Raw genomic sequence first — 13,713 nt, 5'->3', positions numbered from 1 at the left:
TTGCTTTCCAGGTGTCAGTTGCTTTCCCAAACTATAATCAGGCCAAATTCCTACGTCAACAGAATGTATGAGGAAACTCAAGACACAAGAGGTTTATGGAATGAAATCATCCAAAAGACTCACCCCAAAGGCTCATCCCAAAACTCTGATTACATGGATTTGTAGAGAGACAGAGCCACATTCCATCTCTCCTGGTTACAGTCACAAATACACACACAAGCAGGCACACACACACAAGCAGGCACACACACACACACACAAGCAGGTACACACACAGGTTCAGTAGCTTGACACTAAGCTCTGGTAACAGAGCTGATAGACTTGAGTGTAAGTGTGTTTGTGTGAGTATGTGTGTGTGTGCATGTGAGCGTGTGTGTGTGTGTGTGTGTGCATGCTGGCGTGTGTGTGTGTCCCAGCTGGTCAGCTTGTTTCATCTGTGATCACAGAGCCCTCAGATCCAGCCTAGTGTAGGGCTGGTAGTGTGTGTGTGTGTGTGTGTGTGTGTTCAGCCAGGGATTTTGCATCCGGTGTGTGTGTGCTTAAGACTGCATCAATACACAAACATTTCAGAATACAATAAGTCAAATAGGATCATTTCATAATTCAATAACCCATGTTCTCATGGCGGCTCACATGAGTGATCCTGCATCTTGTCTTTGCTGTTGAAACCAAAAGGGGGGTGTGTGTGGAGGGAGGGCTATGCAGAGCGACTTACAGTAAGTACAGGGACATTCTCCCCGAGGCAAGTAGGGTGAAGTGCCTTGCCCAAGGACACAACGTCATTTTTGCACGACCAGGAATCGAACCAGCAACCTTCTGATTACTAGCTCGATTCCCTAACCACTCAGCCATCTGACCCCAGATTAACTACACTATCCCATCCTCAAGCTTGTCCTCTCCCCCCTTCTCTCTCATCCATTTGTTTCCCTCTCTCTACCCCCCCCCCTCCCTTTCTCTCTCCCCCCCCCCCTCTCTCTCTATGTTATCATTTAAGACATGGATTTTTTTCACAAAATCTGAACCGCGGTGTTAAAGTTACATGAGACAAACCAAAACACTTTCAAATGCAGTTTCCTTGTTTAAAACTTAACATCCGCCTGAAGGTCTGAATGCTTTAAAGTGGTGCCTGTAAGCATGACCAGCGTAAATAACGCGTAACATCTGTTACACTGTACACATCTGGTAGAGATGGAGGTGACACGTAATATAGATCAGGTGGCATAGCTTTCATTATACATACTTTATGAAAGCGGCAAATCGTTTAAGGGCCTCATCCTCAATTCTTGAACATTTAAAAACGAACCTTCGCCATGTTATAAGTCAAAACCTTTCAGTCGTTGGGCTGTAACATCAGGAAGTGGCTCCGACCAAACACGACATTACAGAGCCCCGAGCGGTCCAACGTCCAGAAGCCTTGCTCCAACCGCGTGGAAACATTCATTAGCTCCCCTCAACTCTGTCAAAGTCGAATGAGGACGCTGATGTGGAGATATTGATATTCACGCTTGACTCCCTGTCCTCCTCCGACACACACACACACACACACACACCTGTCTGTTTACCTCAACGCTCCATTAGGAGCTGATTGTTCGGTTGATAGACAGCGGGATAGACAGCTGCGGGTTTGATGCCATTAGTTTTATCCGTATTAAAGAAGTGACACTCGACGGTGGGCCGCCGTTAGTGCGAGACATTGCAGGGACATTAGCATCTCTTTAGCATATGACCGTGTCTACCTGTGGACACCAACCGAAACAAACAATTGGATTCGTGCGCCTCGAAGAAACTTCCGTTTTACATATTCATCAACGCAAATCGGCGGGAGAATGAGGTGATTTAGCGGTTGGCGTCGCCATAGCTTACAATAGACCAGAGTCACAGCCATCCACCCCCTCCCTCTCTTTTTAGAAGTTCTGAAAGCAATGCTTTAAAAATGTCGAACTTCACACCGAGTACATGTCGTTGTGGAGTGGTAAAACACACCTGTAGGGTTGTCAAACCGGAGCTATTGCCGTTGGTGAGCTGTCTTCGCAAAGAGAATGAAGTAGTGATGTGTCGTTCGTGAACGATTCGTTCGGTCTTCGGGTACGAGTCTTTGGATCATTTTTCACGTTACCTGCATAGGCTCTGTACTGGTAGCTTGAGGAAACGAACGATTCGTTCATTTCCCGACTCGGTCTTTCTACGAGTCTTTGGATCATTTTTCACGTGACCCGCATTGTATTTTTTTGTAGAGGAAACAGTTTCCTTATTCCCTTTCGTGTGGCCGCTATTTTAGTAAGACGTGAATGATATTTGCTCAAGTCATCATACTGACTGGTTTTGTCATTTTCACTTTACATTTACACTTACAGTTTAGTGCAATGTAATTTTTTTCCGTGATAATTAAATGCTAGTGTGATAATAAATGACCAAATCATACAAACTTTTATGATACATTATTTTAATGCCCCCCTCCCCCCTTTGAAATGAACGAATGACTCGAAAAAAGATTTGTTCATTTTACTGAACGAGATTCAAAGAACCGAATCAGTAAAATGATCCGAACTTCCCATCACTAGAATGAAGCAACAGCGCTTTCTTGTGGTCTTTGCTGGTAATGCGAGTCATCTCCCGGAACTGGAACGGACTTCTATGTTAGAGTACGTTTTTAATATCAACGGGAACGACAAACCAGTAGGCTACTGAATAAGGATGGTGTTTGTGTGTGTGTGTGTGTGTGTGTGTACGTGTGTGTGTGTGTGTGCGTGTGCGTGTGCGTGTGTTAGTTAATGAGAGAATTGTGAAGAAAAGAGAGGACGTTGTCGTGGCTTGTTCGCCGCTTCTCTAACCAAAAACCGAATTACAAATAAAATATATTATAATTATCATTAACATTCAGCAAGAGACCAAACCTCAGGTGACGAAACTGCCGGAACAAGTCTTCACGATTTCAAATCTGGATTTCTTTATTAACAGCGTTTCCTTAACAAAAGAAACTAAGTCACGGCCAGAGCCGACATGGCCAGATCAAAAGTCAAATATACAAAAAGTCAACAAAAGTCTAATATAAAGTATAAAAAAATTGAAATTCCAAAACAATTCCCAATGCTACCCAGTACATAGTCTAAGTACATCAGTATGCATTTACAATAACAAATGTAATGTGAAGATTCAATTGTGAAATTCACCATAAGCAACTCAAAAGAAGGCAACAAAAGTTGATATTTTACTGATTTATGAGCTTTTTTTTGTCCAAAATATTTTACAATAAATTAACACATCTACCATCAAGGGCTCTGGTAACAGTCAATCAGTCAGGATGTAAAAAATATGTTTGTTTTGCAATAACGTTCTCTCTCACACTCTCTCTCTCACGCACACACACACCAACATTAGTATAAACTTCTTTTTATATATATTTCTGGGCAGCATTTTTTCTTTTGGTTTCTTGAGAACAGCGCACTTCTGGTTTCCATAACAACGACATGCCCTGTGACACAGTGTAACATAAGGATATATACTTAATCATAAAACACAGTATGTATCAACAAAAATATAGTCAACACCATCATAAAAAAAGTGATTTCACTTGATGAAAAAGAAAAAAAAAGAATGCCAAATTGAAACACTTTTAAACTCTCAATAACTTTAACTTAACACTTAAAAAAACATCACCTGGACGAGTATGGAAAATACTTAGAAAGCAGGGGTCTCTTTGCCATGTTTGATCATAACAGGGTGTGTGTGTGTGTGTGTGTGTACTATATGCACACACTGTTCAGGTTTACAGCAAAGGACACAGAGAACACAGCCCAGTCAGAACATGATTCAGCAAAAAATATATTTATAAATACTACAAAAAGTCGTTCTCTGTACCCATCATATTGTTTTGTTCCTCAAATCTACAAAATAAGTTAGTGTCCGATATTATCAAGGGTGCAAGGTTATAAAAGTTCATCTGGGGTGGAAATGACACAGAGGAAGTGTGCGTCTGTGTGTGTGTGTGTGTGTGTGTGTGTGTGCGTCCGTGTGTGTGCGTCCGTGTGTGTGTGTGTTAGTCCACGTCGCTGAGGTCGCTGTCGGGCTGGTCCTGGACCACACTGAGGTGGCTCCGGGCGCGGCTGAAGGCTGTGAGCACCGCCTTGCGGATGCTGGAGGAGCGACCCTCCATCAGCTTGATCTTGTCCACGGTCTTGTCCACGCCCAGGGGAACCATCTTGGACCTGGGGAGCCACTGCCTAGAGGACAGACACACCATGCTCAGCTCAGCACGTTACCATGCGTGGGAGACACACAGAGAGAGAGACATACACAGAGAGAGAAAGACAGACAGGACAAGCAGACAGACAGGCAGACAGACAGACAGACAGGTAGGCAGGCAGGCAGACAGGACAAGCAGACAGATAGGCAGGCAGGCAGACAGACAGGACAAGCAGACAGGCAGACAGACAGACAGACAGGACAAGCAGACAGGACAAGCAGACAGATAGGCCGGCAGGCAGACAGACAGGACAAGCAGACAGGACAAGCAGACAGGACAAGCAGACAGGCAGGTAGACAGGCAGGTAGACAGGCAGACAGACAGGACAAGCAGACAGGACAAGCAGACAGACAGGCTTCTCACCAGCTGCGTTTGTTGTCGAAGAAGAGGACGAGGAAGAGTGTGTCCTCAGCCTTCTGCTTCATCTGCTCCCCCACCTTCAGCACCTCCAGGGGAGGCGTCGGGATGGACACCCCGTTATGCTGGCACCCCGCACGGGGCATGAGGGGGTCGATGATCTGGGGAGGGGGGCAGAGAGGGGGGCAGAGAGGGGTCATTAATAGTGCTGCCAGTTAAACGCATTATGAACTGCGTTAACGTAAACCCATTTTAACAACGTAAACATTTTTATTGCAAGATTTATGTTCTTTTTTGCCTAGCAAACTTTGTAGTTTTTTTCACATGCTGTTGCAACAACTACTGACGTTAGAAAAACTACAACACCTTTTCAAATTCTTTGCCCCCTCGTCAAAGCCAAGCGATTGCCATGTTGTTTAAAAAATTAAAATAAAACATTTGCACCAAGCAATCCAATCCACTTTTCCAGGGGCCAATCTCGGTTCCCACTTTTGGGGGGGCTCAGCCCCCTGATAAAACCTATAATTTTTCCTGTGACCCAGCAAAACTGGGGGGGGTCTGGGGAAAGACATTTTTGAAAATATCCTTTTAAATAGTGTCCTCTAGTGGGTTTTAGGAAGAGAAATTAACACATTTTGATTTAAAATATGAAAATTTACATTTTGGGGGGCTAATGAAACTTTTGGGGCTCCAGCCCCCCCCAAAATAGGGCTAGATACGCCCATCCACTTTTCCATGTTGATAAGAGCATTAAAATGAGAAGAAATTATGGGACGAAAAGAAATCAAGGGACATTTAGAATTGATAAAAATGTGCAATTATTTGGGATTAAGCACGAGCTAACTCTGACATTAATCTAATTAAACATTTTAATCATTTGACAGCACTAGTAACTAACTCACCAGGGCGGGGTAGGAGGGGTAACTAACTCACCAGGGCGGGGTAGGAGGGGTAACTAACTCACCAGGGCGGGGTAGGAGGGGTAACTAACTCACCAGGGCGGGGTAGGAGGGGTAACTAACTCACCAGGGCGGGGTAGGAGGGGTAACTAACTCACCAGGGCGGGGTAGGAGGGGTAACTAACTCACCAGGGCGGGGTAGGAGGGGTAACTAACTCACCAGGGCGGGGTAGGAGGGGTAACTAACTCACCAGGGCGGGGTAGGAGGGGTATCCACTGCACTTGGCCCAGACCAATTTCAGAGGCTCCAGCACCACAGCAGCAGCACTAGCAGGCATCCAGATACTGCTATTACCCACCTCTGGAATATATATATACATATATATACTATATAATGACACTTAAAATAAACAATAATAATGATTGTAGTGTGCCCGGCATCCTACCAGCAGCAATCCTGGCAGCGCGGGCAAAGTTGCCGTTCTGGATGCAGGCAATCAGCTCGCTCTTGTCGTCCACGGTGCTCCTGCGCACCAGCGCCGGCTTGCCCTTCCCACAGGGAGGGAGGCGCAGCAGGGAGCTGAAGGGACAGAGATCAGAGAGACAATATAGAGATCAGAGAGAGACAAGATAGATAGAGACCAGGAAAAGACCAGGGAGAGACCAAGGAGAGAGACCAGGGAGAGAGACCAGGGAGAGAGACCAGGGAGAGAGACCAGGGAGAGAGACCAGGGAGAGAGACCAGGGAGAGACCAGGGAGAGACCAAGGAGAGAGACCAGGGATAGAGACCAGGGAGAGAGACCAAGGAGAGAGACCAGGGAGAGAGACCAGGGATAGACACCAGGAAGAGAGAGGAGGCGGTACCTGGTGCTTCCAGGCATGCTGCTGCTGAAGGAGATGCTGGACTCTGAGGCCCATCGTCTTCGGGGCTCCAGACTCCTCCTGGACACCAGCTCCTCCTCCTCGTTCTCCAGACTCCTCCTGGACACCAGCTCCTCCTCCTCCTCGTTCTCCAGACTCCTCCTGGACACCAGGTCCTCCTCTTCCAGACTCCTCCTGGACACCAGCTCCTCCTCCTCCTCCTTCTCGTCCAGACTCCTCCTGGACACCAGGTCCTCCAGACTCCTCCTGGACACCAGCTCCTCCTCCTTCTCCTTCTCCTCCAGACTCCTCCTGGACACCAGCTCCTCCTCCCCTTCCTCCTTCTCCAGAAAGCCGTTGGTCAGCCCTGGGGGAGATTAAACACTCAACTAGCCTTCTTCCCATATTTCACCGCTATTGATTTCTTACCCAAGTTGGTATCTTGTTGTACTGAGAATGTTGTTGTTTACCCGAGTTAGTGTTGTTGTTTACCTGAGTAGGGATGAAGCGATTAACCTATTTTACTATTAACCGCCATTCAAAACGTCTTGGTTTTGTGAGCATAAAGGCTGAGCTACACCAAGTGTTTCTGTTCTTACTCTCTAAAAAGGGATATTATGGTTAATCATTTTCCTATGAACAACGGTTGAACAAAACCTTTTTCCCCCAATTGCTTTTATAACTTAACTTTTTTCAAACCTTTGAAAGCTTTTTTTCTAAACGTTTTTTCCATGAAAGTTTAAAATTGTTTTTCAAGCTTTAAAAACTTGAACCATTGAAAGAACAATTTTTTTCACACACAAAGTTTTGTATACCAGAGTCAGTGTTTACCTGTGTCGAGGCGTTTGATGGGAACCTCCCCCTGCTCCTCTCCGGCGCCCCCTGTCTTACAGGCGCTGTGACTGCGCTTCCTGCCCTGAAGCAGAGTCTCCAGCCTGGGGATCACCACCGACAGGAAGCTGCTGCTGCCTAGCTGAGAGCATTCCTCTTTGGCCTCCTCTCCTCCACTGTCCCCTCCTCCTCCTCCTCCTCCTCCTCCTCCTCCTCCTACTACTCCTACTCCTCCTACTCCTCCTACTCCTCCCCCTCCTCCTCCTCCACCTCCTCCTGACCCTCCTCCCCCTCCCCCTCCCCCAGGAGGCGGAGCCTTGCGTGGGCTGCTGCTCTTGGACTTGCGGAAGAGCACGGCGGTGCGTCTGTTGACGGTGCCTGAGGGCGGGGCCAAGGTGGAAGTGGCCACCACGCTCACGTCCCCTTCTGACAGCAGCACTGCATCCTGGGACAGCGGGTGGGGGTGGGAGTGGCCATTTAGACGGCTGTGAGGGGGGGCGTTGCTGACCTTCCCGTCGAATGTAACCCGTCTAGGGCTGGGTGTGGGGGCGTGGGGGGCTATGGGCTTGAGAGTGGGGGGCTCGGAGTCTCGCTCTGACGCGGGGGGGGGAGGTAGACAGTCAGAGGGCTCCAGTTTAGGAGGTAGAGACTTGTCACCTGGAGGGAGGCAGAGAGAGCAGAGAAACAAAGGCGTCATAAACATGTCATATCTCTCCCTCCCTCCCTCCCTCCCCCTCCCTCCCTCGTCCCCGGGGTGTCAGTCAGAAGTCTCCCCCTCTGGAGCACCTGGGTCTCTCTCCTCTCCCGTCTCTCCGGTCGGTGAGTACTCACCCTCGTCATCACCATGGGGACTGCTGGCCTCTTCCTCCTCCCCAGGGGGTCTCCCCCGCTGAAGGAGGGAGGAGGAGGAGTGTGAGGGGAGCACCCTCTGCAGGCTGGCCTCGCTGCGGACCTCGTTGATGGCCTTCTTCAGCAGCTTGAGGCGTCTGGAGCGGGAGGGTGAGGCCTTCACGGCGCTGGTCTGGTCCAGCCTCTCCAGCAGCTGCTGCAGCTGCTCCTCTGGGGAGAGGTGTCGCCGCTGGGACGCCACCAGGAGACGGTCCACTGAGACAGAGGGCAGAGCGTCACACACACACACTGATAGGGTTACACACAGTTATATACATGCCTCGAATTATGTACAGTTACATATGTACAGTTTCACACTGAAGTTTCAGGCTTAGAAACCTAACTTGATAGCCAACATGTCCCTGAACAAAGTAGTCTCCTTCATGTCCTCACCGTCCTCCCAGGAGAAGGTGGGCGGAGCCTCAATCTTGGGTGGCGTAGGTAGCAGCATCCCGCTGGTGACGTCAAAGCCGATCCTCTGGGCGTCTCGGCGAGCCTTCCTCAGCACGGCGCCGCCCTGGTCCCGCAGACGGACACCGGCACGCCAGAAGTACGTGTCCTTGGAGTTGTACTTCAGGCAGTTGGCCACGATGAGGTTGAAGTCGGCCTCGAAGCTGTCCAGCGAGGAGTAGGCCTGCGCGTCCACGCGCTGCCTCATGGTGGAGAAGTCCATGGGGTTCTGGATGATGTCCAGGTAGTCTGGAACCTGGTCCAGGGGCACAGGGTTACGTCTCTCTCTCGACTTCCCTCTCTCTTTCTTCCCCTCCTCCCCCTCCAAACTCCCTCCCCACCTCTGAGGTGTCGACGGGCTGGGTGAAGATGCGGGCCTGGTCCCGGTCCTGCAGCTGGTCCAGCAGGGCCCTGAGCAGCAGGGTAAAGGGGGCCAGCTGCATCTCCAGCAGGCTCTGCTGCAGCCTCACCTGCAGGGGGGAGGAGCAGGGAGGTACTGAAGGAGAGAAAAGAGACGGGCAGGGCTCCTACCTCCCTCAGAGAGAGAGACGGGCAGGGCTCCTACCTACCTCAGAGAGAGAGACGGGCAGGGCTCCTACCTCCCTCAGAGAGAGAGACGGGCAGGGCTCCTACCTCCCTCAGAGAGAGAGACGGGCAGAGTGGCAGACAGACAGGCAGACAGAGAGGCAAGTAGACAGACAGGCAGACAGAATAGGAAGACAGAGAGGCAGGTAGACAGACAGGCAAACAGACAGGCAGAGGCAGACAGACAGAGAGGCAGACAGAGAGGCAGACAGAGAGGCAGACAGAGAGGCAGACAGAGAGGCAGACAGAGAGGCAGACAGAGAGGCAGACAGACAGACAGACAGACAGACAGACAGACAGACAGACAGACAGACAGACAGGCAGACAGACAGACAGACAGGCAGACAGGCAGACAGAGAGACAGGCAGACAGACAGACAGACAGGCAGTCCTACCTCCTCCCTCTTGATCTTCTCCCTCTTGTGGACCAGCTCTAGCAGCAGTCTGGTTCTCTCCAGGTCGTGTCTCAGACCATGCCACGCCTTCAACCTCTGCCTCAGCTCCTGGCACTCCTCCTCACTCTGCCTCTGCACACACACGCACGCACACACACACAGGTCTATATCAATACACAGACTGGGACTGACTGACTGGCAAATAGGCAGGCAGACTGACTGACTGACAGACAGGCAGGCAGGCAGGCAGACTGACCGGCAGCTGGGCAGTCTTCTGGCCCTGTTGGCTGGAGAGCAGCCGTCTGATCAGCGGCGCTCCATTCCTGGCCTGCCTCTTCAGGCCCCAGTAGCTCAGCACCAGCCCCACGAAGGCCCTCTTCCTCTGCACCGACACCTGGTTCAGGATGCTGCTCAACCTGGCCACACAGACGCGGGACATTATGGGAGTGAAGAGATACAGAAAAAGGTTAAGTTATAGGTTAAGGTATATGTTTTTTTATTTTTTATACGTTCACTAGATCGTTACTCAAGTTAGTTCTACGTTGTTCTTAATCTCAGCCAGAGAAACTCACCTCTCAGAGGATAAGCAAGGGACAGGAAGTGGTGATGTCACTTCCTCTGGCTCAGCCTCCACCTTCCTGCTCTTCTTCTTCTTCTGCTTGACCTTCGACCTCCCACGGCCCCTCCCCCTCCCCCTGCCCCTCTTCACCCCGCCTCTTCGCCTACAGACGCCGTTCCTGGGCGGGATCTGATGAGTGGAGATGTTATTATAGCCCAGTAGTACAATTGTTTTGTTTGTCATACCTTAATTAGCTAGCTACTGTAATCCAAATGTTATTGTTAACAATGCTGCAGTATTTATTGTTATTGTACTGTGCCTGGTAGCGTCTGGAAAATACAGACCACCAAAACAGCGTTACAAATACACACTCACTGATCCTGGATCTAATCGTCACGTAAAGAGAGTAAACAGTCCTGACCTCGTCATAGACGGTCAGCGGCCTGCGGGGAGTGCTGCTGGGGGAGTGAGCGCCGCAGTACGCCGTCTTCTTCACGGAGAAGCTGGCGTCTCCGCCCCCCTCCCTGATGGTCTCCATCTTCATGAGCAAGCCGGCTCTCTGGGAGCAGCTGGCGTGGAAGGCTGTGTAGCAGTTGGCCTTGTGGCACTGGATGCAGGCTCCAGCGCCGCGCTGCTTACACAGGTAGCAGGTGAGCTTCCAGCGCGCTGGAGGGATGTTCTCCACGCCGTCGATGGGCTCCAGGAAGGTGCTGTTGGAGAAGCCCACCTCGGGGACCCACAGAGCACACACCACGTGACCCCAGCGCCCATCCTCGGTGCGCTTCACCGCCCCGCCCCGGTTGGGGCAGAGGATGCAGGAGGCGGGCTGGCGGGAGGCGTGGAGGCAGTGTCGGCAGAGCCACTGGCCCTCTGGGATGTAGGGGACCCCGTAGCAGTCCTGGTGGACCGCCATGTTGCAGGCGTCGCAGAAGAGGATGGCGTTGCTGTTGTAGCACTCGCCATCTGAACACACGCAGCACACGGCGTCCTCGTCCACGGCCCCCGCGCCTCCCCCGCCCCGCGCCACGCTCTCCGCGTGCGCCTCCTTCTCAAAGCGGTCGAGCAGGAACTCGAAGACGCCGTGGGAGACCTGCCCCACGCCCTCGCTCCTCCTCCTCTCGTTCACCAGCTCCAGCCAGGCGTGGTCCTCTTCGTCCAGGTCATACTCCACCTCCTCGTCCTGCTCCTCCTCCGTCTTCTCCTCGTAGCGGTACAGCGAGGAGGGCCTCCGGGGAACAGTTGGGAGGTTGTACTCCACCCTGCGGAGCTTGGGTTCAGGCAGGGCTGGGCCAGTCTGTGCTCCCCCCCCTCCTCCTCCCCCTCGAGAGTTCCCCCCAGGAGCGGAGGGGGCGGGAGCAGCCATGGCGGCGGCAGCGTTTCTCCTCTCCTGGTTCTTCTTCAGCCGGGCGGAGCGGAGCGGCGCCCGCTGGAGCTGCTGGGAGTTCTCCTTATTGCTGTTGCACTCCAGGATCTCCTGGGAGACAGGGTCATCGTCCGAGACCACCTCCAGCTTGTCGTAGATGCTGAGTCGGTGCGTTCGCCCAGCCACCTCCACCTCCACCTGCCGCTGGGCCTGGGCGTAGGTCAGGGTGTGCTTGTTGGGAGACGGCTGGATGGGGGAGGGGGGCCGCTGAGGGGGGCGCTGGGGGACGGGGGTCCGGGGGTGACGGGACTTCCTCCTCATCACAAAGGCGACGGCAGCTGAGGAGAGGCAGACGGGAAGTCAGGAAGAGTGAGAGGACAGCAAGGAGCAAGGAGGTGAGGAAGAGTTGAGTGTCAGGTCCTGATTGGTCAGGATCAGAGGGCATGAAACTGAGAGATGGGAAGGGAAAAAACAGGAAGTTGGGTAAACGGAGAGAGGAGAGACACACAGGAAGCAGAGTAGAGAAAACACCGATTGGTTCAATCCAGGTAGTGATGATAACGACAACCAGGAAATAGACATGCAAGTGAGAAAACACAGGGAGGCAGACAGGAAGCAGAGTAAGGTTCAGCTGAGGAAACAATCTGATTGGTTCAGTCAAGGTAGACGGTAAGAGCAACCAGGAAGTAGACATGTAACTGACAAGGCATGTGTACAGATGGAGCAATCCTATATATCATGCAAGCATTAATCCACAACTCCATAACACAACCAAGCACCATTGACTGAACAATTTAAAAGGCTGCCCTTCCATCTCACTGCTGATCCAGAGTGGATGAAATTGCCTGGGGGGGGGTTGTTGGGGGTTGGGGGGGTAACATTACAGTGCAAGGCCATTCAACATTGATTTGCTTTAAAAGCTATTAACATGTGCGTGTGTGTGTGTGTGGGGGGGGGGGGTCGACGGGGGGGGGGGGGGGTCGACGGGGGGGGCACTTAGTAACTAAAATGTGCCACTTAAAAGCATATAGGTGTGATAATGATAAGCTACATGTCTGGTTTGTGTTGCAGAGATAAACATAGGTTTCCTTCCGCGATAACCGCTGCCACTTCCCCCCGCAGTGGATTCAACTGTCAAGATAACAGCAGAACTTAACACATTTCATTCAATCTCAGCGTCCAGGCTTTGGTCTGGATAAGGGGCGTTTTCACTCCGAGAGATTCAAAACAATCGGGAAAGTTGGGAAAGTAAGAGGAAAATGTTTTGAGTTGAGATGTTGGTAAAATAAACAATGCAATACCGAGGGTTATGACTACTTCTGTAAACTAATGGCAGAGTCATATCTATGTTATGTTTAAGTAGTGGTGGCATTTAACTGGACGTGTATGGATAGCAAGTCTCTGGTGTAAAGCTTTCCTACCATTGCAACACTGGTTCATCACAAAAGCGATGGATCTTTCACTGCCCACAGCAGGCACGGGAAGCCAGAAGCGAATTCCGAACAATAACATTTGCAAGCTAGCTTCAACTAGCTAGGAAACGACCAAATGGCGTCAGTAGAACGGGCAATGGGGCTTTAAACATGTAGCTAGTTTGATATGTTAGCAAGTTAGCTGGCAATGCAGATTGAAGCTGGTTGGCTGTTAAGCACGGAATTTGGAATATATCTCCGCTATTTGCCCGTGAATGCATGGTACAAAATATAAACAAAAACACGCAAAGCTTACCTCGGTTCAGACAGCTTTGCTAGCCGTGGGTAGTGTGTCACCAGCAGTCTTTCAAAGCAATGGCGATACGGCCTGCTCAAAAGAGACTGGGATTCCGTACGCAATGTTCTCATCCAACGGGCAATGCTTGAGCTATTCAGACATAAAATATGAGTTCAAAGTTTAGTGCGTTTGGCGTCTCAGAAGCTGTTGAAATGCGGTTTACCATGAGCATAAACGCTGTACTTTATGACAGATTCATGGGTGTGAAATATTCGCTTCCTAGCGCGGAAGGCTTCAATTGGTTCGTACAGGGCTGCTGCTGTCGGATCCGCATCCCCCAACACAACAATGCGCTTCGGTAGAATGTCCCACCCGCCCCACGCTGAACGCAACATACGTAGAGCAGCGACGCTAGGTTGTGTTTGTAACGTGGTTACTAGGGGGCGGGGGGTGCCTTTCACACACAAAAGCCAGTGACCCCCACCCTTTCACACACCCCGCTATTACCGCAGGGCCCCTGCCCAGAGAGAGCCTCTGAACAAAGCACCCATGTCGACAATAGAAAACACCGC

At 51.0% G+C, this 13,713-nt stretch overlaps 1 protein-coding gene across 1 annotated transcript; it reads right to left on the bottom strand.

Annotated features, from left to right (window-relative positions):
- Positions 1–3,200: 3,200 nt before the first annotated feature.
- Positions 3,201–13,634, bottom strand: brd1a (bromodomain containing 1a). The gene is made up of 15 exons (XM_084701341.1): positions 13,160–13,634; positions 10,490–11,769; positions 10,082–10,257; positions 9,766–9,925; positions 9,510–9,641; positions 8,872–9,000; positions 8,474–8,786; positions 8,024–8,296; positions 7,463–7,849; positions 7,193–7,375; positions 6,365–6,728; positions 5,946–6,079; positions 5,751–5,860; positions 4,607–4,761; positions 3,201–4,220 (listed from the first exon to the last, which is right to left on the bottom strand). Exons 2-15 carry the CDS (start codon positions 11,750–11,752, stop codon positions 4,037–4,039), a joined length of 3,963 nt encoding a protein of 1,320 aa, XP_084557467.1. The 5' UTR covers positions 11,753–11,769; positions 13,160–13,634; the 3' UTR covers positions 3,201–4,036.
- Positions 13,635–13,713: the final 79 nt, after the last annotated feature.

Source organism: Hypomesus nipponensis, chromosome 7 (assembly GCF_054491055.1).
Source record: "Hypomesus nipponensis isolate SF chromosome 7, ASM5449105v1, whole genome shotgun sequence".
Taxonomy (NCBI): domain Eukaryota; kingdom Metazoa; phylum Chordata; class Actinopteri; order Osmeriformes; family Osmeridae; genus Hypomesus; species Hypomesus nipponensis.
Note: the sequence above shows the minus strand (reverse complement) of the source record. Positions and strands in the feature narration are given on the sequence as shown.